At 36.7% G+C, this 26,812-nt stretch overlaps 1 protein-coding gene across 2 annotated transcripts in view; it reads right to left on the bottom strand.

Annotated features, from left to right (window-relative positions):
• Nucleotides 1-26,812, bottom strand: part of SPAG16 (sperm associated antigen 16) — a 968,306-nt gene that overhangs the window by 230,701 nt on the left and 710,793 nt on the right. For both annotated transcript variants that reach the window (XM_070458611.1, XM_070458612.1), the window contains one exon: nt 23,907-24,033. In XM_070458611.1, the coding sequence (XP_070314712.1) occupies nt 23,907-24,033 (127 nt within the window). The remainder of the gene's footprint in view (nt 1-23,906; nt 24,034-26,812) is intronic.

The following is a 26,812-nucleotide window of genomic DNA, read 5'->3' as shown; positions in this document are numbered from 1 at the left end:
GAGCCTGGTGAGCTGTAGTCCACAGAGTCTTAAAGAGTCAGATGCGACTAACACACACACATTATCCTTCATGACTGGTGTTCACAGATACCCTTTTGAATTGTTTTTGAGGATTATTTATAATTAGAATAATTCAACACTTGGAATGAGAATCTCTAATAATTTCATCACATGAGAACACTAACTGACTTTGAATTATAGCAAATAAAGCTTTGTTAACACTAATTGTACCTTCATTACTGAAAACAGGAGGGCAGTATTTTAATATGATTGACTGTACTACTGTCCACACAATATTCACTACTGATTATAATCAATTGACTGTTTCAAATTCCAAAATTGGGTCAAGGCTTTCTTACAAGTAGCTACGTTTAATTGGAAGTACAACTTTGGGAGGAAAAGAAAACAGTAAAAAGTTATAGGATACTTCAGATCTAGGCAGAATAATGGCTGTAACAAATCCAGAAATATAACTTAGTTCAACTGTCTTAAAACAAACTGAATGTCAACTATGGCAAACACACACACAATAAAAACCAGTACAGATCAGTTCAGTTGCTCAGTCATGTCCGACTCTTTGTGACCCCACGGACTGCAGAATGCCAGGCTTTCCTGTCCATCACCAACTCCCAGAGCTTGCTCAAACTCATGTCCATTGAATTGTTGATGCCATCCAACCATCTCACCCTCTGTTGTCTCCTTCTCCTTCTGCCTTCAATCTTTCCCAGCATCAGGGTCTTTTCCAATGAGTCAGCTCTTCACCTCAGGTGGCAAAAGTATTGGAACAGAGCAAGAGATGGAGGAGTAGAAGGACATGCACTCATCTTCTCCTGTGAGAACTCAAAAATTGCAACTTGCTGCTGAACAACCAGTGGAATGAGAATGTTGGAGTCCACAAAAAAAAGACACCCCATGTCCAAGGGCAAAGGAGAGAAGCCCCAGCAAGATGGTAGGGGGGTAAAATAGCGTTTGGATTTAAACCCCATACCTGCCAGAGTCGCTTGAAAGGCTCAAACAAAACCTTCTGCACACCAGGACCCAGAGACCCCACAGAGACTGGGCTAGAGCTGCCTCTGAGTTGTTTGAGTGTCTCCTGTGGAAGGCACCAGTCAGCAGTGGCCTGCCATGGGAACAGGGGCTCTGACTGCAGCAGACCTGGGTCACACAGACGGTGGCACAGGCCCTCCTGGAGGAGGTCGCCATTAGCCCCACCTTAGAGCTGCCGAGCAGACATCCCACAAACTGCAGAACAATTATACCAAAGAAATTCTCACACTGTTAGGGAAGTTCTAGGACCCACAACAGATCTCCCAATGGAATCCAGCAAAGGGACTGAGAGGCCCCGGGGAATTTGACTTTGGAGGCCAGTGTGACTTGATTACAGAACTTCCAAGGACTGGGAAAACAGACTCTTGGAGGGCACAAATAAAATCTTGTGTGTGCCAGGAGCCAGGAAAAAGCAGCAGCATTCCCACAAGAGGCTGAGCCAGACCTGCCTGTGAGTGTCCTGGAGTCTCTGGTGAAGGCGTGGGTCGACAGGGGCCTGTTGCAGGGTCAGGGGCACTGAACACAGTGCGTGCACATGTCATTTTGAAAGAGGTCGCCATTATCTTCATTATTCCTACCATACTTTGGTCTCAGGTCAAACAACACTGAGGGAACACAGCCCCACTCATCAATAGAAAATTGGATTAAAGATTTACTAAGCGTGGCCCTGCTCACCAGAAAAAGACCCAGTTTCCCCCACAGTCAGCCTCATCAGAAAGCTTTCATAAGCCTCTTATCCTTATCCATCAGAGGGCAGACAGAATGAAAACCACAGTCACAGAAAACTAAACAAACTTATCACAAGGATCACAGCTTTGTCTAACTCAATGAAACTATGAGCCATGCCATGTAGGGCCACCCAAGATGGACGGGTCATGGTAGAGAGCTCTGACAGAATGTGGTCCAACGGAGAAGGGAATGACAAACCACTTCAGTATTCTTGCCTTGAGAACCCCATGAACAGTATTTAAAAAAAAAAAAAGGTACACAACAGGTTAAAAGAGAAGTTAATTTTGATAAGGAAAACCTCACAGGACTAAGTGGTAGAAATACACTGTTGAAAAGAATGGTATTAAAATTGATAAAGCTTTATACAGATACAGGATATTATTACTGCAGGCCTCCCATGTGGAGACAAGGTCTCTAAGCACTCTTTTTCTATTGCCCTACTATTATAGAATGTATAGCAAAATATTCCCAAATTCTCAGTGATACAATTTTCTCTTTAAAAGGAAATGCTTTCCTCATGTAAACTTATACATAGGCAAATAACTTCAAGAAGATTCTTAAAAACAAATCAAACTAAGTTGGTTTTGAAACATGGCTGTCAGGTTTACAGTAAAGTTTAGGTACTTCTAAATGTTACCAATATCAACCTTTCTCTGCATAAGTTTCCATAGTGGTACAGTGCAGTGCAGTGAAGTCGCTCAGTCGTGTCTGACTCTTTGAGACCCCGTGGACTGTAGCCTGCCAGGCTCCTCTGTCCATGGGATTCTCCAGGCATGAGTACTGGAGTGGGTTGCCATTTCCTTCTCCAGGGGATCTTCCCAACCCAGGGATCAAACCTGGGTCTCCCACACTGCAGGCAGACACTTTATCCTCTGAGCCATAGTGGTAGTGAGCAGTAAATTATCTATTGATGTGAAAAAGGAGAGTAGCAAATCCATGAACTATCTCCTCCTCAACAGAGCATGCAGCAATATTCATATACATAAATATCTTGTTAGCTTATTAAAGAAGAAAGTGCTTCAAAGGTAGCTACAGTTCCTGAAATTGCTCATTATTATGGTATCAGTTGCTGTCTATTTGTATCTGATGTGTTTCAGTTCAGTTCAGTTCAGTCGCTCAGTCAAGTCTGACTCTTTGTAACCCCATGAACCACAGCACGCCAGGTAACCCTGTCCATACCTAACTCCCAGAATCTACCCAAACCCATGTCCACTGAGTTGGTGATGTCATCCAACCATCTCATCCTCTGTCGTACCCTTCTCCTCCTGACCTCAGTCTTTCACAGCATCAGGGTCTTTTCAAATGAGTCAGCTCTTTGCATCAGGTGGCCAAAGTATTGGAGCTTCAGTTTCAACATCAGTCCTTCCAATTGATCTCTTTTAGGATGGACTGGTTGGATCTCCTTGCAGTCCAAGGGACTCTCAAGAGTCTTCTCCAACACCACAGTTCAAAAGCATCAATTTTTCAGCGCTCAGCTTTCTTCACAGTCCAACTCTCACATCCATACATGACCATTGGAAAAACCATAGCCTTGACTAGATGGACCTCTGTTGACAAAGTAATGTCTCTGCTTTTTAATATGCTGTCTAGGTTGGTCATAACTTTTTCCAAGGAGTAAGCATCTTTTAATTTCATGGCTGATGTGTTTACATTTCTGTATTTCATGTAGTTGAGACTGTAACTTAAGTCCTACCTTGTGTTTAAATGTAAGTGAGAATAACAATGTTTGCTGTGATTTGATCACCCATAATTAATAGCAAACCAGTTTACTGACTATTCTTTGACTTGATCAAATATACTGGCTCTCTTTGAAGTTTCATGAGTTATTCCCTTTTGGCAAGACTAATTTACCTATACCCTAATGAATGTGCATGAATTTTAAAAAGTAAGCTAATTTGTTATAACAATCCTCTTAAAAACCAGAGTTGGTACCACAGCCAACAAGACCATCTCTGATCTGGCCCTTTGATAACATTTTGACTTAATCCTCATAATTCCCCTCATCTAACTTTAGACACACAAAAAAAATACAGTTTCATCTTAGAGACTTTGTACTGCTATTTTTGCTGCCTAGAATACTCTCTCCTCTGATAATCACTCAATCTATTCCCTCACTTCCTTCAAGTCTCTGTCACATATATCACTTTACTGAGACATTATCTCTGAACATCCTCTATAAAGTAATAGTCAATCTCACTACATTTCATTCTTTTGGTTTATTTTTTATAGCACTTATCTTCAATTATTAGTATTGATTCCATTAATTATCACCTAACTTCCTCTGACCCTTCTCCCCTAAGTAAAATGTAGGTTCCATGAGAATAGAAGTATATACTATGAATATACTGCTCTATCCTTAGCATCTAGAATAGGAAAAAATAAATATTTCCTGAAAGAATTAAAATCATCAAAGAAAGACAAGAGCCAGGAAGATATCAGGAAGGTAATGTTGCAGTTAATTTTTTGTGTCAGTTTGGCTAGGCCATGGTACCCAAGGTACCCTGCTTTAACAAACACCAGTATAAATGTTGATCTGAAGGTATTTTTGTATGACTAGGTTTTAAGTCAAAAGTCTTTGAGTAAAGCAGATTACCCTCTATAAAGTGAGCATGCCTCATCCAATCAGATGAAGGTCTTAAAAATTATAGACTGAAGTCTCTGAGAATAAGGCTGTTCTGCCTTCATATTGCCTTTGGACTCAAGCTATACACACACACACTCACACACAAACACATACTATTTCTGGAGTATCCTAACTAGTACAAACAATTTTTATACAAGCATATTAATATAGAAAAATTTCATCTTTCAAAAGCTATGAATATTAGATTGGAGAAAAAAGAAGCAAAATTAAAAACATAAAAATAAAATTTCCCACAAAACAGATGTGAAAGTAAAGGTAGGGAAAGAAAGATTACCAGGAAAATATGACTTCAAAGAAAACAGGGTACCAATTCATAATATAAAACCAAATAAAACTTAAGGCAAAATGAAGGTGATGTTACAGGTTGATAAAAGGGAGAAAAGTTGAAGAATATATAATGATCATGACTCTACATATCTAAAACATAGCCTCAAGATATATGCAGCAAAACTGATAAAACTATAAGACTAACTTAACACTTGCAGTTAAGGATTTTTTACTATATTCAAGTCAGAAATGGAGAACTCAAGGAGTCAAAATAAACGTTATAAATGATGTGAATATCTAGTAAGTAAGCTCAAAGTAAATTCTAGAAAAAGGCTTGATCTAATAAGGGGTGCACACATATGCATTCTTTTTGATTACACAAGAAACACTGAACAAACTGTCTCTATTAGAGGTCACAGGAGACCAACTTCATGCAGTTCATGTTCTCTGACATAATGAAAAACAACTTAAAATTTAAAAAAGAGCAAAGATTCCAGGAGATAAGAAGCTTAATAGATACTTTTGGAAAAGAAGAGCAAAGCGTGGCTTCACATTCATTTGTGAAGTAATACTAGAACATCCAATAATACAAACAGAACTATGCCAACTCAGGAAAAAAAAAATGCTACCAGAAGATTAGAAAAAAGAATTCAGAAAAGACTCAGTTGATACAAGTGGCATCCAGATCAGTAAGGTAAGGTTTAATTGTATAGATGATATTGTCAAGAAAAAAGTCTCAATAGGTAGGAAAATAAAATTGGACTTCTCACTACAGTCACTGAGTTATTTTCCCCAACTTTGTGTTTCTTTCTTATAACAAGGTTAAAAATCCCTAGGCATAATCCAGGACATGTCCTTGTAATCTGTAATAACAGTATATACCTCTATTTAAGTGGCTTTGGATTTGGCTTATAACTTGCTATGAACATGCTTTGGACAAACAGATATCAAGCAGACAATACTTGTCACGCTGGAAAGAAGACATGAATGTGATTGCTTGCTCCTTTTCCCTCCAGCTATACTTACTGTAGGAGGTTAACACGTCCCACAGGCAGACCCTGGGGTCCAGAATGAGAAGACGCATTGAGTTCAGCGGGAGCTTATGAAAGTGCAAGAGGCCTGAACAGACATGCAGCTTTCTTGTAAGAGAACAAGGAACAAATGCTCCAGTAAAACAGGAAGATTCTGGGTTAGTTATTGGAGGAAACAATGACTGATAACAACCTCTTGTACCTTGAATCAAAGTCCTAAAATGTAAAAGGAAACAAAATAAAGCTAAAAAAGGAAGATTTGGAAAAATGATTTTGTGATCTAATAATAAGGACAATATTCTCAAGCAATGCCCCCCCCCAAATTAAGATAAAAATACAATAGTTTTTATTCTATGAAATTGCCTGGAGAATTATATGGACAGAGGAGCCTGGAGGGCTACAGTTCACAGGGTTGCAGAGAGTTGGACACAACTGAAGTGACTTAGCATGCACACCATAGATAAGATCAATAAATGTTTCTCTTTGGGATAAATATACATTCAAGATTAATTGTAAACATGTGTGCTCACCCAGTTGTGTCTGAGTCTTTGCGACCCTATGGACTGTAGTCTGCCAGGCTCCTCCATCTGTGGGAATTTCTAGGCAAGAATACTATAGTGGGCTGCCATTTCCTACTCCAGGGGATCTTCCCAACACAGGGATCGAACCCTTGTCTTCCACATCTTCTGCACTGAAGGCAAATTTTTTAACCACTGTGACACCTGGGAAGCCACAAGTCTGGCTGCATGTAGATAATTAAATCTGTAAGTCCCAAGAGGAAGAAAACCCAATATAAAAAAATTGGCAAAGGCAATTAATTCACAGATGAGAAAGCCTGAAAGACTGATGACTGAAAAGATGCTCAACAGTACTAGAAATTAGCAAAATGCAATGTATGCAGTGCCCGCTATACTGGCAGAATTATAGAGTCAAATACTACCTGTTATTAGTCTACTTGGGCTGCCATAACCAAATACCATAGACTGGGTGCCTTTAAAAGCAGAAATTCACTTTCTCACAGTTTTGGAGGCTTGAAGTCCCAGATCAGGATGCTGGCATGGTAAAGTTCTGTGAAGGCTCTCTTCCTGGCTCGCAGACTATGGCTTTCCAGGCGTGAGTCCTCAGAATCTCGTGCTTACAAGTGACTCTTCTTAAATAACCCCTAATCCAATTGGATTAGGACATTACCCTTATAATCTCACTTAAATTTCACTACTTCCTAAAAGGCCTTTCTCCAAATACAGTCACACTGGGAGCTAAGGTCTCAACACATGGATTGAGGGGAATACAATTTAGTCCACAGCTCTACCAGATGTTGAAAATGAGATTCCTGAAAGGTTGTAATTAGAACAGTGATTGTGAAGGACCATGTGACAATGCTTAATTGAATTAAATAATATACATTCTGTGGCATGGCGAGTCCTCCCCTTTCCAGGATGAGGTGGTATGTATCACAGAGAAACTCTCACAGTCACTCATTACAGAGATTTACATGAGGATGTTCAGGGCTTCCCCAGTGGCTCAGGGGTAAAGAATCTACCTGTAATGCAGGACACACAGGTTTCAATCCCTGGGTTTGGAAGATTCCCCTGGAGGAGGGCATGGCAACCCCCTCCAGTATCCTTGCCAGGAAAATCCCAAGGACAGAGGAGCCTAGCAGGCTATGGTCCATGGGATCACAGAGAGTGAGACATGACAAGCACACACACTTTGAAGTCAGTTCAGTTCAGTTTAGTTGCTCAGCTGTGTCTGACTCTTTGTGACCCCATGGACTGCAGCATACCAGGTCTCCCTGTCCATCACCAATTCCCAGAATTTATTCAAACTCATGTCCATTGAGTCGGTGATGCCATCCAACCATCTCATCCTCTGTCGTTCCCTTCTCCTCTTGCCTTCTATCTTCCCAGCATCAGGGTCTTTTCAAGTGAGTCGATTCTTCACATCAGGTGGCCAAAGTATTGGGAGTTTCAGCTTCAGCATCAGTCCTTACAATGAATATTCAGGTCTGATTTCCTTTAGGATGGACTGGTTGGATCTCCTTGCAGTCCAAGGAACTCTCAAGAGTCTTCTTCAACACCATAGTTCAAAAGCATCAATTCTTTGGTGCTCAGCTTTCTTTATGGTCCAACTATCACATTCATACATGACCACTGGAAAAACCATAGCTTTGACTAGATGGACCTTTGTTGGCTAAGTAATGTCTCTGCTTTTTAGTATGTTATCTAGGTTGGTCATAACTTTTTTTGCAAGGAGCAAGCATGTCAATTTCACGGCTACAGTCACCATCTGCAGTGATTTTGGAGCCCTCCAAAATAAAGTCTGCCACAGTTTCCCCATCTATTTGCCATGAAGTGATGGGACCAGATGCCATGATTTTAGTTTTCTAAATGTTGAGTTTTAAGCCAGCTTTTTCCCTCTCCTCTTTTACTTTCATCAAGAGGCTCTTTAGTTCTTCTTCACTTTCTGCCATAAGGGTGGTATCATCTGCATATCTGAGGTTATTGAAGTAGCAGGGACTTCAGGGGATTAGGTTCTATGGTGCTTTATACTAGTGCAATAAAGAAACACAATGATAAAATGAATAAAATTGGAATACTATCCAGTAGATTAACTGATAAACCTGATAGACATATGTTAATATGGATAAAAAGGATAGAATTAAAAGGCAAGAAATTGAATTAAGTTTGTTACAAAATATATATTTTTTAAAAAATTAGATACATTCTTGTATAAAATAACTATATTCTTCAAAGATACTTGCAAATATAAGCTTACATATCAAGGATATTTAAAGACTTCCATACAGGTTGGGACAGAATGAGAGTAGGGATGGAACATGAAAGGAGAAAAGTAATAAAATCTACATATAATAGTCCATTACATATTGAGAATTATGGTTAACTCAGCTCTTTGTATTTGAGGAAGAAGGGAGAGAGAAGTTGGATGAACAGAAGGGACCTAAGGAGGAAAGGAGAGGAGGAAAGAAGTAGAAGAAGGAGAAAGAGAAGCTAAAGCAGAAGCAACAGATAACATTTATTGTTACAACTAAACTTTTATAAGGATAAATGGTTCCTAGTGCTGCATAGAAAAAGGAAGAAACCAAACATTATGAAAGGCATAGTGAAAGGATAACAGAAGAGCAAACTTCAAAGTAAACTGAGTCCATGAAAAGAGAAATGGTAATATTGTCATTTATGTTATAGAAGTGCCCATCTTTTTTCTCCAGTTCCATAAACAGCTACAGTACTCTTTACAAATCACACTCCAGTGGCACCTACAGCATATTATATGTGAGGCAGTTTAACTTAGAGTTTTCAACACTCCCAGTTTATGGTTTGCACATTCATGACTATTGCTTCAATTTACTTTGTAAATAGAATCTTACCTGCCTCTTCATAGCTGAATCCCAGAATTTAGAATAGTACCTGGCAGATAACAGGCTTACGCTAAATATTTGTCAACTGAATGAATATAATTTCTACTTTTAGACAAACAAAAATACAGGAGAGAAAATAATCAAATTCTTGGCTAGAAGGCATGCTCTGAAATGAAAATATATATTATGCCAAATGCATTTTTATTATTCCACTTATCAAACTCACTATTTCAAAACATTTACAAAGTACTGATTTTCATAATACCAATAATATACTGTTTTATTCCTTTTTTAATTTTTCTTTCTTTTCGTTGTAGACTGCATAGTAGGGGATGCTGCATTAATATGATTTTAAATAATTTTTGATATTCACTCATTTTATATTACAAGTAAGATACTCTGAGATCAACCAGATTTGAGAAAATCATATGTGAATATTGTTTGAAATTCAATTTTAGATAAATATAACTGAGTGTTATCACATGTGCCAATGAGGCCGGCTCCCTCTCTAGGAGAGTGTGCTATTTGTCCTAGACTGATTTGTACTTCTGTTGAACTGCAACTTCTCTTAAAAGATTATCCTATTAAGAAGTATCAGCTTGGCTGATTAAAGATAATTTTCTATTCAGTTTTGTATACATAATCTACTAAAAAGCATATTCTTGTGCTACTTGACTTTGGGCTATGAAGTATGTGTAGACTACAGATTTCAACTGCATTATTATTTTTATTTATTTATTTATTTATTTATTTTTTCCATTTATTTTTATTAGTTGGAGGCCAATTACTTTACAACACACTGAGGAAACCAGAACTGCATTATTTTTAAATTTAGTAACCATCATATGCTACTAGATTAAAATAGTACATTCCTCTTAATAACATAACTGTGTACCTCTAGGAAAAATTCAAAGGTCAGACTGTATTTAATTCTTTATATAAATGCATTTTTCTTATTTAATATATGTATAAAAATAGTCATATTTCATAATGACCCATGCAAATATGCATGTGTTCTTTTTATAGTATTTGTAATCATAGTCATAGTTAATTTATATGCATTGGAATATTTTATTGCCTAGGTGAATTAAGATATAGCCTGTCATGAAATTAATTCCTCATACTTGTTACATAGATACAAATCTTTTTGAATTTTTTAAATGTGGTGACAATAACTTGGCTTTGGCACATTAATTGTTACATGAAAATAACTGCTATAAATGTATTTGAAAACTATTTCTTATATGACTACTGCAAAATTAATCCTCATTAAATATAATGTCAGTAATTTAGAATTTTAGTCATTTTTTGGATATGAGCTGTATTTAAATTGTTTGTATATAATTAGGCATATAAGCTCTGTAATGAACTTCCAAGGAGATAGTTTATGTACATAGGAAAACATTTCCAAGAATCTTGATCATCTAGGCCTAATATTTCTATGCAATTCAACTACAACAGAGAATTAAGCAACAAGAAAATACTATATAAAACCGAGGATCTAACAACATAAGTGTGACTTCTTTATATCATCCAGGCAATTAAATCTATAATAGCTGACTGCATCTGAATAATGCTCTAATTTGTAAGATTAATAAGTTATTTTCTGCTCTGATTAAACCAGAATAGGTCAGAGTTTTACTCTCATAAAGCCCTATAAGAAGAATTTGTTTGAGTTATTGATTTATTAAAATGTTGAAACTTACGCATGTTGTTTGCTAAACTTCCATTCCTACAGAGAATGAACATGTTGTTAGGTTTGTAAGAATAAAAGTTTTATATTGCTGAGCAACACAGCTGTCATTTCAATTTGAGGCTCAGTTTCGAAATAATCTTGATTTTTATATCAAATTGTATTTCCATTTTGGAACTAGGAAAAGTGGAGTGTTTTACTTACAGTTTCATATTTTATTTGTATTTTTTTTCATTTATTTTTATTAGTTGGAGGCTAATTACTTTACAATATTGTAGTGGTTTTTGCCATACATTGACATGAATCAGCCATGGATCTACATGTGCTCCCCATCCTGATCCCCCCTCCCACCTCCCTCCCCATCACATCCCTCTGGGTCTTCCCAGTGCACCAGCCCTGAGCACTTGTCTCATGCATCCAACGTGGGCTGGCAATCCAATTCACACTTGATAATATAGAGTATTTTCATACTGTTAATGGGGTTCCCAAGGCAAGAATACTGAAGTGATATGCCATTCCCTTCTCTTTGGAAGGGAAGTTATGACCAACCTAGATAGCATATTAAAAAGCAGAGACATTACTTTGCCAACAAAGGTCTGTCTAGTCAAGGCTATGGTTTTTCCAGTGGTCATGTATGGATGTGAGAGTTGGACTGCAAAGAAAGCTGAGCACTTAAAAATTGATGCTTCTGAACTATGGTGTTGGAGAAGACTCTTGGGAGTCCCTTGGACTGCAAGGAGATCCAGCCAGTCCATCCTGAAGGAGATCAGTCCTGGATGTTCATTGGAAGGACTGATGCTGAAGCTGAAACTCCAGTACTTTGGCCACCTCATGCAAAGAGTTGACTCATTGGAAAAGACCCTGATGCTGGGAGGGATTGGGGGCAGGAGGAGAAGGGGACGACAGAGGACGAGATGGTTGGATGGCATCACCGACTCGATGGACATGAGTTTGAGTAAACTCTGGGAGTTGGTGATGGACAGGGAGGCCTGGCGTGCTACGAGGGGTCACAGCATGGGGTCGCAAAGAGTCGGAGACTACTGAGCGACTGAACTGAACTGAATATAGAGTATTTAAGTTTTTATTTTAAAATATTATTTTTATCCCAGAATACCATGCTCCAATGAAGAGTGGACAAGGCAATACTCAGCTGTACAAAACTTAGGTTGGAAACATAACTGATGAAGTCACTTAATCCAAATCTCTAAGAAGATCAAGTTGAAGTCAACAGAGACTAAGTGTCCTGCTCATCATTTCACAGATGAACAACAATATTCTTTAGAGCCTTGCCTCGTGCTTAACTTCTGATATATGGTATATGAATTATTTCTATATGTTTCTTTCTACAAATTCAATCCAGACTCAGATAAGACATTTTGCAGTATTGGAGATATGAAATAATCATTTCTAAAACTATGAAGATAGTTGCAAAAGTGGAGCCTTATAGTTTGTAAAATGATGTTGTTATTAAATTAAGTACACACCATTTCAAACATAGTATCAGAAAGGAACAAGAGTTACATGCATTAATTCTATATTTTGTAAAAGTCAGTAATTTCATTTATATGAAACCTTCACAATTGGTGTAATTCAAATGCACTTCAGTTTTCAGAATGTGTGATCCATTATTAGGATGATAGTCTAAATACATAAAAATTAATATGGCGTTGTCACCAACCAATTGGGCTTCCCTTGTGGCTCAGCTGGTACAGAATCTGCCTGCAGTGTGGGGGACTTGAGTTTGATCCCTGGGTTAGGAAGATTCTCCTGGAGAAGGGAAAGGCTACCCACTCTGTATTCTGGCTTGAAGAATTCCATGGACTCTATAGTCCATGTGGTTGCAAAGAGGTGGACATGGTCTAGTGACTTTCACTTTCACTTTCACTTTCACCAACAGTCAGAATGGACAACAGATCAAACAGAATAGGTTCACAGTCAATGGTCCTAACACTTTTTACAACTGCAAATATTATTTCTGAATTAATATATCTTCAAACAATACACCTTTAATTAACATTTTCATGGCATCCCCTTTATTATTAGCATGTTATCTTCTATACTTGCTATCAGGTGAATAAAAATGCTTCTAAAACATGGAATAGCCTGATGAAAAACAAAGAGAAAGAACACTTTTTTCTTTTACAGGTAAAGTGTAAAACCAGTCCCTATGAATCTCCAGAATTTTTTCTTTACAATTTCCTAGAGCTAAGGGTGAAATGGAATGGAATTCAGGGTCTCACAGAAATGTACAAATATGTATATGTGTTAATATACATACATAAATAAAGTTCTCAAAACTTCTTAAAATGGGAGAAATGGAACCAAACCCATAGTTCTGTGCTAAGTAAGAAACAAACAAACCAACAAAAAACATGTCCACTTCCTAGAACATAGTATACGTCATTGCAGGTATTAATCACACATTTGTGCCTGCAAGGGAGATACATAATCTTATTTCTTTCAGCTTCTCCAATTCTTTTCTCCAGTAGCAGAGAGGCCCATATTTTGCTCAAAAACAAAATGGATTTGCATACAAACAAGGGACGGAATAACGGGGTTATAAATAACTGAGCAGAGTCATCTGGTCTCCTTTTTTCTCTTGTATTTTATCCATTCTCCCTGTTACTCTTTCCCAGGAAATTGAAGTAGAATGGGCTTGCTCTTAGGAGAAGCTATTTAGCTTGTCTCTGCCTTATGCCTTAGAGATAACAGAAGTTAGCTTACTTTCCTCCTTTCCTATTTCAGTTTCTAATCAGGCCAGGACTTAAATAAATAACAAAAAGTGCCTGCAAGCATTCACCTATTCCACCCAGATTAGTCTGATAAGAATTTACCGTGATGTGTGGAGCTGGAGTTTCAGCTCCCATTAGGAACAAAGTTAAGGTTCCCCATTGTTATAATCCACCTGTAATGTAGGAGAACTGGGTTTGATCCCTGGGTCAGGAAGATCCCCTGTAGAATGGAATGGCTACCCACTCCACTATCCTTGCCTGGAGAATTCCATGGACAGAGGAGCCTGGAGGGCTATAGTCCATCAGGTCACAAAGTCCATCAGGTCAATGACTGAGCGACTAACTCACTTTTCTTTTTCACTTGTTATAAGACACATAAAAAATCTGGCAGATAACACTAGGGAAATCGTCTTTTCCTTTTTTTTTCCCCCCCTTTATCTTGTCTTCCTTTTCAGATACAACTAGTTGACAAATAGTGACAGGATGTTTCTTAATCAATTTTGAGTCAAACACTGTCAAGTGGTCATTAATTGATTATTTCAATATTCATAGCAAATGAATTATTTCTCTGAACAGATGTCATATATCAACATGAAACTGAATACTATTATTACAGTGAGAAGCAGAACAATAAAAAGTCTATTCTAGTCTCTGGAATTAGACTCTCTGAATTTGAATTCTGACTCCATATTTGATCAGATAGGTATCATTGGGTTTGTTGTTAACTTCATGTACTAGTTTCCCCATCTGTAAAAAGGAGACGATAGTGAAACAGAAGAGAAGGGGACTGGGCACAACCTTTAAAAGGATGACAGCCTGAGAACACAGCATAAACTGATCTAGAACCAAATAGGTCCAAGATGGCAAACAAGTTGACTTCCATTAGGCTCGACTTGAGCTTCAGTATATGCTCACTGTAACACATTAGCAAGCTAAATGACACACTCATAGGGACTCATGACAGTCCCAAGTGTGTTAGTCTCTCAGTCATGTCTGGACTGTAGGAGTCCTCTAACCATGGAATTCTTCAGGCAAGAATACAGGAGTGAGTTGTCATTTCCTTCTCCAGGGGATCTTCCCTACCCAGGGATCCAACCCAGGTCTCCTGCATTATAGGCAGATTCTTTACCATCTGAACTACCAAGTAAGCCCCAAGGCCAGTCATCAAAGATCCAAAAGTGAGTGGCAACCTAATTCCTGGAACACTCTGCCCCATCTCCAAAATTGTTGGAATAATCCTCTCATTCTTTACCCTATGCAATTACCCAGTCCATGAAAGCTAACCACACCACTTTCTGAGGTTGCACTCACCCTCAGCAACGGCCCACACTCTTGTCTATGGACTGTGTTTCTCCCAAGGCCACTTTTGACTTCTGAGATGGTTCACACTCTGTCTGTGGAGTGTGTTTCACTCTATACAAATCTGTTATTGAGTCACAGTAATCCAAGTCTATGCCCCAACCAGTAATGCTGAAGAAGCTGAAGTTGAAGAGTTATATGAAGAAACACAAGACCTTCTAGAACTAACACACACACACACACACACACACACACACAAAGATGTCCTTTTCATCATAGGGGACTGGATGCAAAAGTAGGGAGTCAAGAGATATATGGAGTAACAGGAAATTTTGGCCTTGGAGTACAAAATGAAGTAAGGCAAAGGTTAACAGAGTTTTGCTAAGAGAACGCACTGCTCATACCAAACACCCTCTTCCAACAATACAAAAGATGACTCTACACATGAACATCACCAGATGGTCAATACTGAAATGAGACTGCTTATATTCTTTGTAGCCAAAGATGGAGAAGCTCTATACAGTCAGCAAAAACAAGATCAGGAAGCTGACTGTGGCTCAGATCATGAACTTCTTATTGCCAAATTCAGACTTATATTGAAGAAAGTAGGGAAAACCACTAGGCCATTTAGATATGACCTAAATCAAATTCCTTATGATTATACAGTGGAAGTAACAAATAGATTCAAGGGATTAGATCTGATAGACAGAGGGCCTGAAGAATTATGGCTGGAGGTGCATAACACTGTATAGGAGGTAGTGATCAAAACCATCCACAAGAAAAAGAAAGACAAGAAGGCAAAGTGGTTGTCAGAGGAGGCCTTACAAAAAGCTGAGAAAAGAAGAGAAGTGAAAGGCAAAGGAGAAAAAGAAAGATATACCCATCTAAATTGGGTACCAAAGAATAGCAAGGAGAGATAAGAAAGTCTTCCTAAGTGATCAGTGCAAAGAAATAGAGGAAAACAATAGAACAGGAAAAATTAGAGATCTCTTCATGAAAATTAAGAGATAACAAGTGAACATTTCATGCAAAGGTGGGTACAGAAATGATATGGACCTAACAGAAGTAGAAGATATTAAGAAGAGATGGCAAGAATACACAGAAAAATGATCCAAAAGAGGTCTTTATGACCTGGACAAGGACAATGGCATGGGTCACTCAGATATCCTGGAGTGTGTAGTCAAGTGGGTTCTAAGAAGCACCACTATGAACAAAGCTAGTTGAGGTGATGGAATCCAGCTATTTCAAATTCTAAAAGATGATACTGTTAAAGTGCTGCACCCAATATGCCAGCAACTTGGAAAACTGAGCAGAGGTCACAGGACAGGAAAAGGTCAGTTTTCATCCCAAAGAAGGTCAATGCCAAAGAATGTTCAAACTACCACACAACCACACTCATTTCACATGATAGCAAGGTCATGCTCAAAATTCTTCAAGCAAGGCTTTGACAGTACGTGAACTGAGAACTTTCAGCTGCACGACCTGTATTTAGAAAAGGCATGGGAACCAGAGATCAAATTGACAACACCACTGAGTCATAGAAAAAGCAATGCAAGTCCAGAAAAACATCTACTTCTGCTTCATTGACTACAATAAAGCACCTGTGTGAACATAACAAACTGTTCTTAAAATTCTAAAAGGATGAAAACACCAGACCACCTTACCTGCCTCCTAAGAAACCTGTATGCAGGTCAAGAAGCAACAGTTAGAGCCGGACATGGAACAAAGGACTAGTTTAAAATTGGGAAAGGAGTACACCGCAGCTGTATTTTGTCACCCTGCTTATTTCACTTAAATGTAGGGTATATCATGTGAAATGCCAGGTTGGATGATTCACAAGCTGGAACCAAGATTTCTGGGAGAAATACCAACAACCTCAGATTTGCAGATGACACACCCTAATGGTAGAGAGTGAAGAGTAACTAAAGAGCCTCTTGATGAAGATGAAAGAGGAGAGTGAAAAAGTTGGTTTAAAACTGAACATTCATAAAACTAAGGTTATGGTATCTGGTCTCATCACTTCATGGCAAATAGATGGGGAAACAATCGAAACAGTAACAGACTTTATTTTTGGGGGGGGCTCCAGAATCACTGCAGATGGTGACTGCAGCCATGAAATTAAAAAATACTTGCTCCTAGGAAGAAAAGTCATGACAAACCTAGACAGCGTATTTAAAAGCAGAAACATCACTTTGCCAACAAAGTTTGATATAGTCAAAGCTATGGTTATTTCTGTCGTCGTGTATGGATGTGAGAGTTGGACCATGAAGAAGGCTGAGCAGCAAAGAATTGATGCTTTTGAACTGTTGTAAAAGACTCTTAAAGGAATTCCATCCTGAATACTCATTGGAAAGACTGATGCTGATGTTCCCATACTTTGGCCACCTGATGCAAAGAGCCAATTCATTGGGAAAGACTCTCATGCTGGGAAAAACTGCGGGTAGGATGAAGAGGGGGTCACAGAGGATGAGATGATTGGATGGCATCATTGACTCAATAGACACGAGTTTAAGCAAACTCGAGGAGTTAGTGATGGACAGGGATGCCTGGTGTGCTGCAGTCCATGGGGTCACAAAGAATCGGACATCAGACAGACTGAACAACACAACAGAGTCCAAGCTTGCTCTGCTTGCTGCAAGATAAGTCAATGAATCTGAGACGAGGTACTGGGATCAGGAACAGACTTTATTTGTGAGCCTGCTGACAGAGAAGATGGCAGGCTAGACCCTCAAAATAACCATCTTGCTGGGGCCTGGATGTCAGATTCTTTTATGGATCAGAGATGGGTGGGATACAAAGTAAACAGACCATTTAATTCTTGCAAATATCTCCTAAAATGACAAGCCTCAGGTGGTGGGATGTGTTAATTTCACATCTTCCTTACAGTCATTACATGGGTGCTGTGAAATGGAATAGCTCCTGCCATATCAACAAACAAAGATGTCACTTCTATCTGTGATCCCAGACTCCCCAAAATGTGCTGGGTGCTATGCCATTTGCCACGCAGAGAATCACAGGTGTTCTCAGGTGGATGGGGCCAGCTTATCTCCCTGAGGTAGGCCATTATGTACGTTTATCATAATAAAAAGGGTTAGAGTCACAGAAGCAGATGCAGTGTAAATTTAAAGTTAACTCTTCCAGGCTACAAATCCACTTCTTTCCTATCACTTTGTCTTTCACTGAATCTTTCTGTAATGAGAAATCAAGAATCTGAGCTTCATTAGGTCCTGAAACTATGTGTGTGATCTCAGCTGGAAAACCATGGGTTTGGGATGAGTTGAAGTCCTAGCACATGGACTGAAGTCCCAATCTGAGGTGAGTGATTTCAGTAGTAACAATGTCATTAAGTTGTGGTAAAGAATAAACAAGATTTTTATGTGAGCTGACTCAGATAGCTCCATTGGTAAAGGGATTAGACCCAGAAGTGTGGACTGATGTTGCCTCACTATTGAGATAATAGCATTCTGAGCCATCTCCTAGGTCAAGTTTTCTGCAAAGGGCCAGACAATAAATATTTGGGCCTTCACAAGCCATATAGTTTCCACCGTGAATATTCAACTCTGCTGTTATACAAAAGCAGCCTTAGATAATGCATAAATTAATGGGTGTGGTTGAGTACCATTAAAATTACAGATAAATACAGGTCAAGCTGGCCTATAAGGAAGTACTTTGCCAAGCCCTGTTCTATGTACTATCCTTTTGAATTGCAAGGTTTTAACATCCTGGTTGATGGGAGCACAAACTATTCCTAGGCTATTGTGATCCTCAGGGATTTTTCTTGTTAACTCTTCAGGCAGATTTTTCTAAGGCTTTAGGCTGTCATGTACTGATCCATACTCAGCTAAAGATTGGAAGGGATCTTTTGCAAATCTCCAGAGCTCCCTCTTTGTGCTGCTGTCTCCTGTCCTGTCCTCTGCCTGCAAACTCTAGCTGCCTTGGACTCACTGGACTGCCCATTCCATCTCCCTAACTCTGGGAGTTTGCTGAGCTTCCTCAAGGTTTTTGTCCATTTCTGAGATGCAATCTGGAGGTTTCCTCCAGACAGTATTCTGGGCAGCCACAGAGCTCATCTTATTTACCCACCTCTCAGTACTGTCTTCCACTGCCCAATATTCAATTTCTGAAAACCATTGTTGCATAAATTTTGTCTGTTTTTTCCTTCATTTTTAGGTAGGAGGGTAAACCTGGACCCTGTTTGGCTGGAAGTGGAAGTTGAGATAGGTTTCTAACATTCCACAGGCAAGGAAATTAAGAGTCAGAAATGTTCAGAAATTTCACCAAGATCATTCAGCTAGTTAGTAGTAGAGACAGAATTCAAAACCAGATGTATAGAACAGTCTTGTGGACTCTGGGAGAAGGCGAGGGTGGGATGTTTCAAGAGAACAGCATTGAAACATGTATATTATCTAGGGTGAAACAGATCACCAGCCCAGGTTGGGTGCATGAGACAAGTGCTTGGGCCTGGTGCACTGGGAAGACCCAGAGGGATCGGGTGGAGAGGGAGGTGGGAGGGGAGACCGGGATGGGGAATACATGTAAATCCATGGCTAATTCATTTCAATGTATGACAAAAACTACTGTAATGATGTAAAGTAATTAGCCTCCAACTAATAAAAATAAATGGGGAAAAAAAAAAAACCAGGGCTTCTAAATGCTGAGTTAAACTAACTTCTAAGTGCTCCATTATACTACACTGCTTCCAACAGAAGGGATTAACCACAATCTGTCTTTTAAATACGCTGCTCCTGCTGCTAAATTGCTGTAGTCGTGTCTGACTCTCTATGACACTGTGGACTGTAATCCACCAGGCTTCTCTGTCCATGGGATTCTCCAGGCAAGAGTACTGGAGTGTGTTGCCATTTCCTCCACCAGGGGATGTTCCTGACCCAGGCATTGACCCTATGTCTCCTGCATTGCACACAGATTACCATCGAGCCACTGAGGAGGCCCATCTTTATTTAAAATACAAAATACAAAACAGTGAACTGAAGCCTTCACTAACAGAAACTAATACACCAAAAACGAAGATTATCTTATTATTTTTGAACAACTTTAGAAGGGTCTGATACTTGTCTTATTTTATAATGGCGTCATTATTTTTTCTTATAGTTTAGTGTCTCTATTGTCATTCTGCCTGTGGGAAATATCTAGGATTCTCTCCAAATGGTGGGAAACCTTGCCTGTTTTAATGATCTAAGACTGATAAGCTTTCTATTGGAAAGTTCCCATCTGACTCAAGCTTCAGCTTCTGAATTTTCTAAGGATGTGACTTCTTTGCAAATGTATTGGAACTACCTTTTGCAAAGGAGTGAAAAATAGTTCTAAACTACATAAACATGATGAAATGAGAGATGTGGGAAAATGTATGTATAAATTCTCACAGTTCATTTTGGTTACTTTCACTACAAAATTCCATTTAACATTTTTCTGAAATAGTAATAAATTTTTGAATGGCAAAACATATGGCATTTGCATATGCCAAGTGCAAGATATTTAGATACTGAATATTTGTATGTGTAGCACTGTACTACCAGGAGGTTCTCTGTTTAATGAGAAAGAACACTTATCCTTTTACAAATACATGAATGATAAATATATACTGATACATGTATATATCTATAAACATAGGTAATCTGTATTTGTTGTATTTGCAGTGTATTTGCAAATAAAACATTATGCAAATAATACTATGCTACATGCAACTTCTCTTTTAAATGTGTGAGAAGCTGATTTCTTACAGCAACAGTAAAGCTAAGCCCTAAATGATGATTCACACTTCTTTAAATCTTTTGATTTTAATTATATATGCATACATAATGTTAAATACAGTTTTACTTGCTAGTTAATCATTTAGATTATTTTTAATATTAGAGGAAAACAAGACTATATCGGGATTCCTCATTATAGAATGCAATTAACCCATGAAACAAATTAGAATATAGTAAGACAATTATCTCTTCTATTATTTACATGAAAAAGCTTAGTTCAGGAAGATCAAATAACTTGCTTAAAATCTAAAAGGTGAGGAAGAGCTAAGGGTCTAAATCTTAGTCTATATTCTTTTTTCACACCATTAGTTTGAAATATTTTTATCAAAGATAACATTTGATACACCATATTTTGTTGTTTAGTTTCTAAGTTATGTCCGACTCTTTGAACCCCATGGACTGTAGTCTGCTGGGCTCCTCTGATCATGGGTTTTTCCAGGTAAGAATACTGATGTGGATTGCCATTTCCTTTTCTAAGGGAGTAAGTCCCTGATGCACCATGAGAAATCTCAATTTTAAAACAGATAAAGTACTATTTCATTAGTATATAATTTACTTTTATAAATCTAAAATAAAAAATAAAATAAAATAAAATAATTTATTTATGAGATAATTAGTGAAGACATTTTAATAAATATTTGAAATCAAATGTTATGAACCACAGTTTCAGTCTTTGATGATCTCTACTCAAATATCCTGTGTATCCTTGTTGGATTTGCAGAGAAGAAATCCCTTATTTATAAAGACAAGCCATTGTGTATGTAAACAGCTCTGTTTAAGCAGCACACCTCAAAATTTCAAGATGCCCTTCAGTTAAACTGATCTAGAGACATGAAATATGAGGAGAAAATTTTTGTTTCTGTGTTGATTATTTAGGATATCTGAAAACTACTTGCACATTCCTTAAATTAAATTTCTCAAACAGAATACGATCAATACTTCCCCATATGTTATATATTATGATGATACTGCATGTGTATTATCAATGACCTTTCCTCAGGTCCAAGGAGGTAAGCTTGCATTGGCTTGCCACTGGGAATAAATGAATGTGTATTCTGAGCTTATTATGTTATATTTGATATTATTTTCATAGTCTAAATATCCTCATGACATCTTTTTACACTTTTAAAATCATCTTTGCCTGAATAAATGCAGATGAGAAGAGATCTACATGTTCCTGTCCTTATTTCAATTTTGTTTTGCTCTTGACTTCACTTTTCTTTACTCTCTTGAAATGAACATAATTTCTGGTATTTAACTTTGTGATTTTCATCTCTCTGTTCAGATCCTCATTAGACCTTGTCTTTGCTCTTCCCAGTACCTTCAACTTTTGATATATTTCATACTTTTAAAATGATGAGTGACTTAAGACTGCTTCTCCACCAAAGCACACATTTCTCATTATTCAACGAGAAAAAGACATTAATTTCTCAAACACATAGAATTAAAATTAATTAAATCATTATATTAATTAATTATATCATGTTCCTCGAAGAAATGGTCAAAGGAATGGAAAGGTCAGGTTGAAATTATATTTCTTCAAGCTGATGAAGTGTTTTTAATTAATAGGGTCCCTGGTTTACACTCTTTATCTTTTATGTTTCTCATTGTTCCATCCTTGATTTTGATAGTTTTCTTAATATTAGTGTACTATTGAGTATAGAGCAATAATGGAGAGAAAAAATAGATTTGTTGTACCATGGGCTTCAAGACTTGCATGACAGTAAGATCGAACTGACATTTATTTAAAATAAGGTTTGCCTGACAACATATAGAAAAGAAATTTGAAGATGGATGTCAAGGACAGTAAAAGGCAGTGAAAACATATTTAATAATTATGACAGTAAAATATATATCTAGTATTAGTTGTACAGCTTTTAAAAACACCTATTATTCTATTATTAGAAAGTATAGACAAAAACTTGGAAATTTCAGAATTCAAAACTCAAGGACCTGAATACTTGGATGCTATTTCAAGATAATAAAGGGGATTTATTGGTGTGAAAATGTTTATAATAAACAAGCTAAAACTCCTTTAGATTTATGATGTCAATGTATATTCTATATATCATAAAGTATAAATTATAATACTAATGAGCCTTCACATTAAAAAATTAAATTCTCATAGTTAGGGTCTTTTACTGTGTACAGTGTTTTCTGTTTCAATTCTAGCAGAGCATAAAAGTCTTAACGTCAAGAACATTACTAAAATATTTTTAAGGAAGTCATTGTTATTAGTGTGGCTCATACACCAGTCTACAATGGGGACACAACTTAAGGTTTGTGATGAAGACAAACTTACTGAATTCTGAATTTCAGATATGTGACGGCAATATCATGAAACCAGTTCCATGGAACAATTATCTTATGGCTCTAGAATTGCTGAGTATATTCATACATTCTAGACTATTTTTAAATAGAATATTTTTCCATTATATATATTCAATCTCTATTTCTTCATCTAAAATCACTATCTCTACCACTCTGAGTGATTACCAATAAATAACAAAAAGTTTTAACATCTCAAAACTTAAAAAAGTTTACAACATGTATTATAATAGCAAAGGTAAGCTCTATCAATCAATAACAGATATACATTATTTAGCACAGGATAGCATTAAAGATAGAGTTGTAATTGTAATTTTAACATTTTAAATGTACAAGTGGAATCATTGTGTGATTGTTAACATTAGTTGCTACACTATTGATCATCAGGAAGGATAAAATATTTTCTTATTGATAACATTCATCTTATTGCAGAAAAATGCCAAACATGATAATATGCTATAATTATTACCAGTTAAAACAATTATTTTTGGACATAATTGCAGCAAAATGAATATATATTTAAATTTAATTGTAAAATCTAGAGAATATTAGGTATTACAAACTTACTATAGACTAAAATATTCTGCAAAATGTTTTAATTTTACTCTTGTCAAAGTTTTGATCTTCCCTACTTTTAGCCATTTGACTTCAAAAACTTGATTTACTTGCATTGGATGGTGATTTCAAGGCATGCAGACTCCAAATTTTGCATGATGTTACTAGGAACTTGAGTAATCTAAATGAGCACACACTTACCTTCTCTATTATCCTTTTCTTTATGCATGTGATAAATGCAATGCTTTCATTATATATATATGTAATATGATATATAATACAATGATTATAACAGTGTAATATATTTTAGTATAATATTAAGAACAGAAATTTACATAAAAGGAAATGCAAAAAATTAAAACGGCAATAGAAAATACTTTCAGGACCAATAGTAAAGTTGTCAGCTTGGTCAAAATGTTAAACAAAAAAGATCCTACCTGATGAATCAAAGGTCACCTCATTACCCGGACTTGGACCTACATCAATGGACACCATGGGTAAGAGCTTCCGAAAATCCCACAGCTTTGTAACTCCACAGGCATCACAGGATGCTATAATGTGACCCTTTAAAGTATTAAAAAAGAAGTTTTATATATATACACACACACATGATACTGCTCTAAAAATATATATAGAAACTCAGGCCAAAAGAAAAGATTTTCTATTACCACTTTATTAAATCCACAAGAATACATTCCTCTAAACTAAAAAGTATTCATTAGACCTTTGTCTTCGACACAAAAGCATTATAAAATGAAAATATATGTATATAAAATCCTATATCAAATTTTGGAAGATGATTCTCAGGAAATCATTTTTTAACTTTATATTACAAGATGTAATAAAACAGAACTACACACATGAACGTGCATGCAATTTGTCTATATATACACATATCTCATATATGATATGTGATTTACATATAAAAACTACTTATACACGTAAAAAAATTGCACTAAAGGCATACTCCCTTCACATGCTTGTAACTAGTTAGCACTGACAATTTATATATCAGACTAAAAATAAAAACAGGAGTAGGAAAACAAATGGACAGGAAAGAATAATTTTTATCATAGTGGGTAGATCACTGGAACCATGTAAAATTGATGGCAAGGAAGCTGTGCCTATTGTGGTCTGTTAGACAAAATTATTAGAAATAATTTTTTAAAGCCTAGTCAAAAATCAATCCTTCATTATTTTCTTTCTAGATATTCTAAACTGTTAAATAACTTGATCAATATATAATTTCTCTCATTATTTTGAACTAGCTCACATACTTATTCCTCATTTACTCCTTGATTTTTACCCTTTTTGTAAAAAATGTGCATCCTGTATTAGAATCCAAGTGGAGTGTTTCCCTAAATATTCCAGTAATGTAACAAATGTCATTAGCTTTAAAATTCTGTAACTGTTATCACTCACAATGCAATATAACAATCTTTTATGCTCAATCTAATAAATGGAATATTTAATCTTTTTTAAAAAGAACACAAGGAACTTGGAAAGTTTTCAAATATGTACACATGAAAGAATTGTGAAGAATCAATGAATTTAATTTTTAGAAAAGAACAGTTATCAGGATTACATGGAATATTAAATGTTAAAAATTATAAAGAACTCTTTCCAGATATAAGGGCTTTCAAACGCCTTTTAGAAGTCACAGAATAGAATTTTCTTTCAACTTTGAGTACAGAATAAATTTTAATCAGAATTTAATTTGGAGGAACTTCTTCTCAAAGTCAGGTTATAGACTTCATGACCTTTTTTTCTCTAGATTTTATGACACAAAGAAAATCATAAAATGTGCCTTATACCATTGAACATTAAAGTTTTAGAAACTATACTAAATATAAAAAATAAGTTATTTAATTGGTTTTAGTATTTTCATATTTCATTTTTACTGCTGTCAATAAATTTATAACATTTTGATAAAATTAAAATAATAGTCAATACTTATTAAGGGTTTTTAATGAACTAAATGTTGTGCTAAATAATTTATTGATAAAAATAGATTCATTATTTTAAACAATTTTGAATAACATCATTTAGCCAAACTTTTCCATTTCCAAAGGAGCTTAAAATTCATGATAAAATATGCATTATGAAAAAATAGAATAACTTGTAATGTGGTACAAGTTTGCATTCAGATTTGATAACCAGGAGACAGTTGGTAACTACACTTCCAGTTAGAAGAGAGGTAATGTAGTGCTTATCGGAGTGCCTGGACATAGGAAAATTAAAAAAAAAAAAAATTAACCCAATAGATGACAAATGCCTCCTGGGTGTTTACCCAGAAGTTTTAAAGTACTTTTACACTGTTCCTGAGGTTCTTGAGGCCAAGAATCCTGGAGTGGTTTGCCATTTTCCTCTCCAGTAGACCATGTTTTGTCAGAGGATTGAGGGCAGGAGGAGAAATGGGTGACAGAGCATGAGACGGTTGGATGGCATCACTGACTCAAAGGACATGAGTTCAAGCAAACTCCGGGAGATAGTGAAGGACAGGGAAGGCTGGTGTACCATCGTCCATGGGGTCGCGGAGACTCAGACACGACTTTGTGACTGAACTTTCACACTAGTCTTAAGGTAATATTTCTTCTAACCTTAATAGTTCTGAATCAGCTAGCCAAAAGAAATAAATAAAAGGTGCACAGAATCCAGAACAAAAAAAGGTTGGAATATCAAGATCCTGTATTCCTTCTCACACAATCTGAGGTGAACTGGAATCATCTGCCATTCTCCTACAGGTCAAAAGAAGTCATTAAATTATTACCAAGCCAAATCACACACTGTGAGTTTTGAGGAAAATGAAGATAGGGAGTGTGGAAAAGGGTTTAGTTGACAACCTGGTGAAAAAACATATTTTATCTATAATTTATGTCAGGTAAGAAAACACAGACTAGCTTCAGTTAGGCAATTAACCTAACTAAGAAATAAAGATTTCAAAGAAAATGGTTTTTGTTGAGGGAGGTAGGAATTGTGACCATCCCAAAGAAAGTATAAACTCAAAGAATTTTGGAAAATTCTCTAAAATGTAATTCTGGTTATGTCACTGGTACCAGTGCTGATACTGAGAAGGAAAGGTAAGAAAGATGACTGTGTTGAAACCTCTCAAAGAAGACCAGATTCAGGTAGATGGCTATTTATATGACACTGGATCTCCGGCACCTGGTTTAGTTCCTGTGACATTTGGGATTTAATTTTGATTTATGGAGTAAATGAATATAAATGGAGTAGAGTAATCAATGTTGACCATGTGAAACTTTAACGGACTTTTGTTTCTCAAAATATGGTAAATGAGCAGAAGCCCAGAAAGATACAATAGTGTTTTAGCCTTTTTTTTTTT

Source organism: Odocoileus virginianus, chromosome 30 (assembly GCF_023699985.2).
Source record: "Odocoileus virginianus isolate 20LAN1187 ecotype Illinois chromosome 30, Ovbor_1.2, whole genome shotgun sequence".
Classification (NCBI taxonomy): Eukaryota; Metazoa; Chordata; class Mammalia; order Artiodactyla; family Cervidae; genus Odocoileus; species Odocoileus virginianus.
The sequence above is the reverse complement of the archived record's forward strand: the minus strand, read 5'-3'. Positions and strand labels throughout refer to the sequence as shown.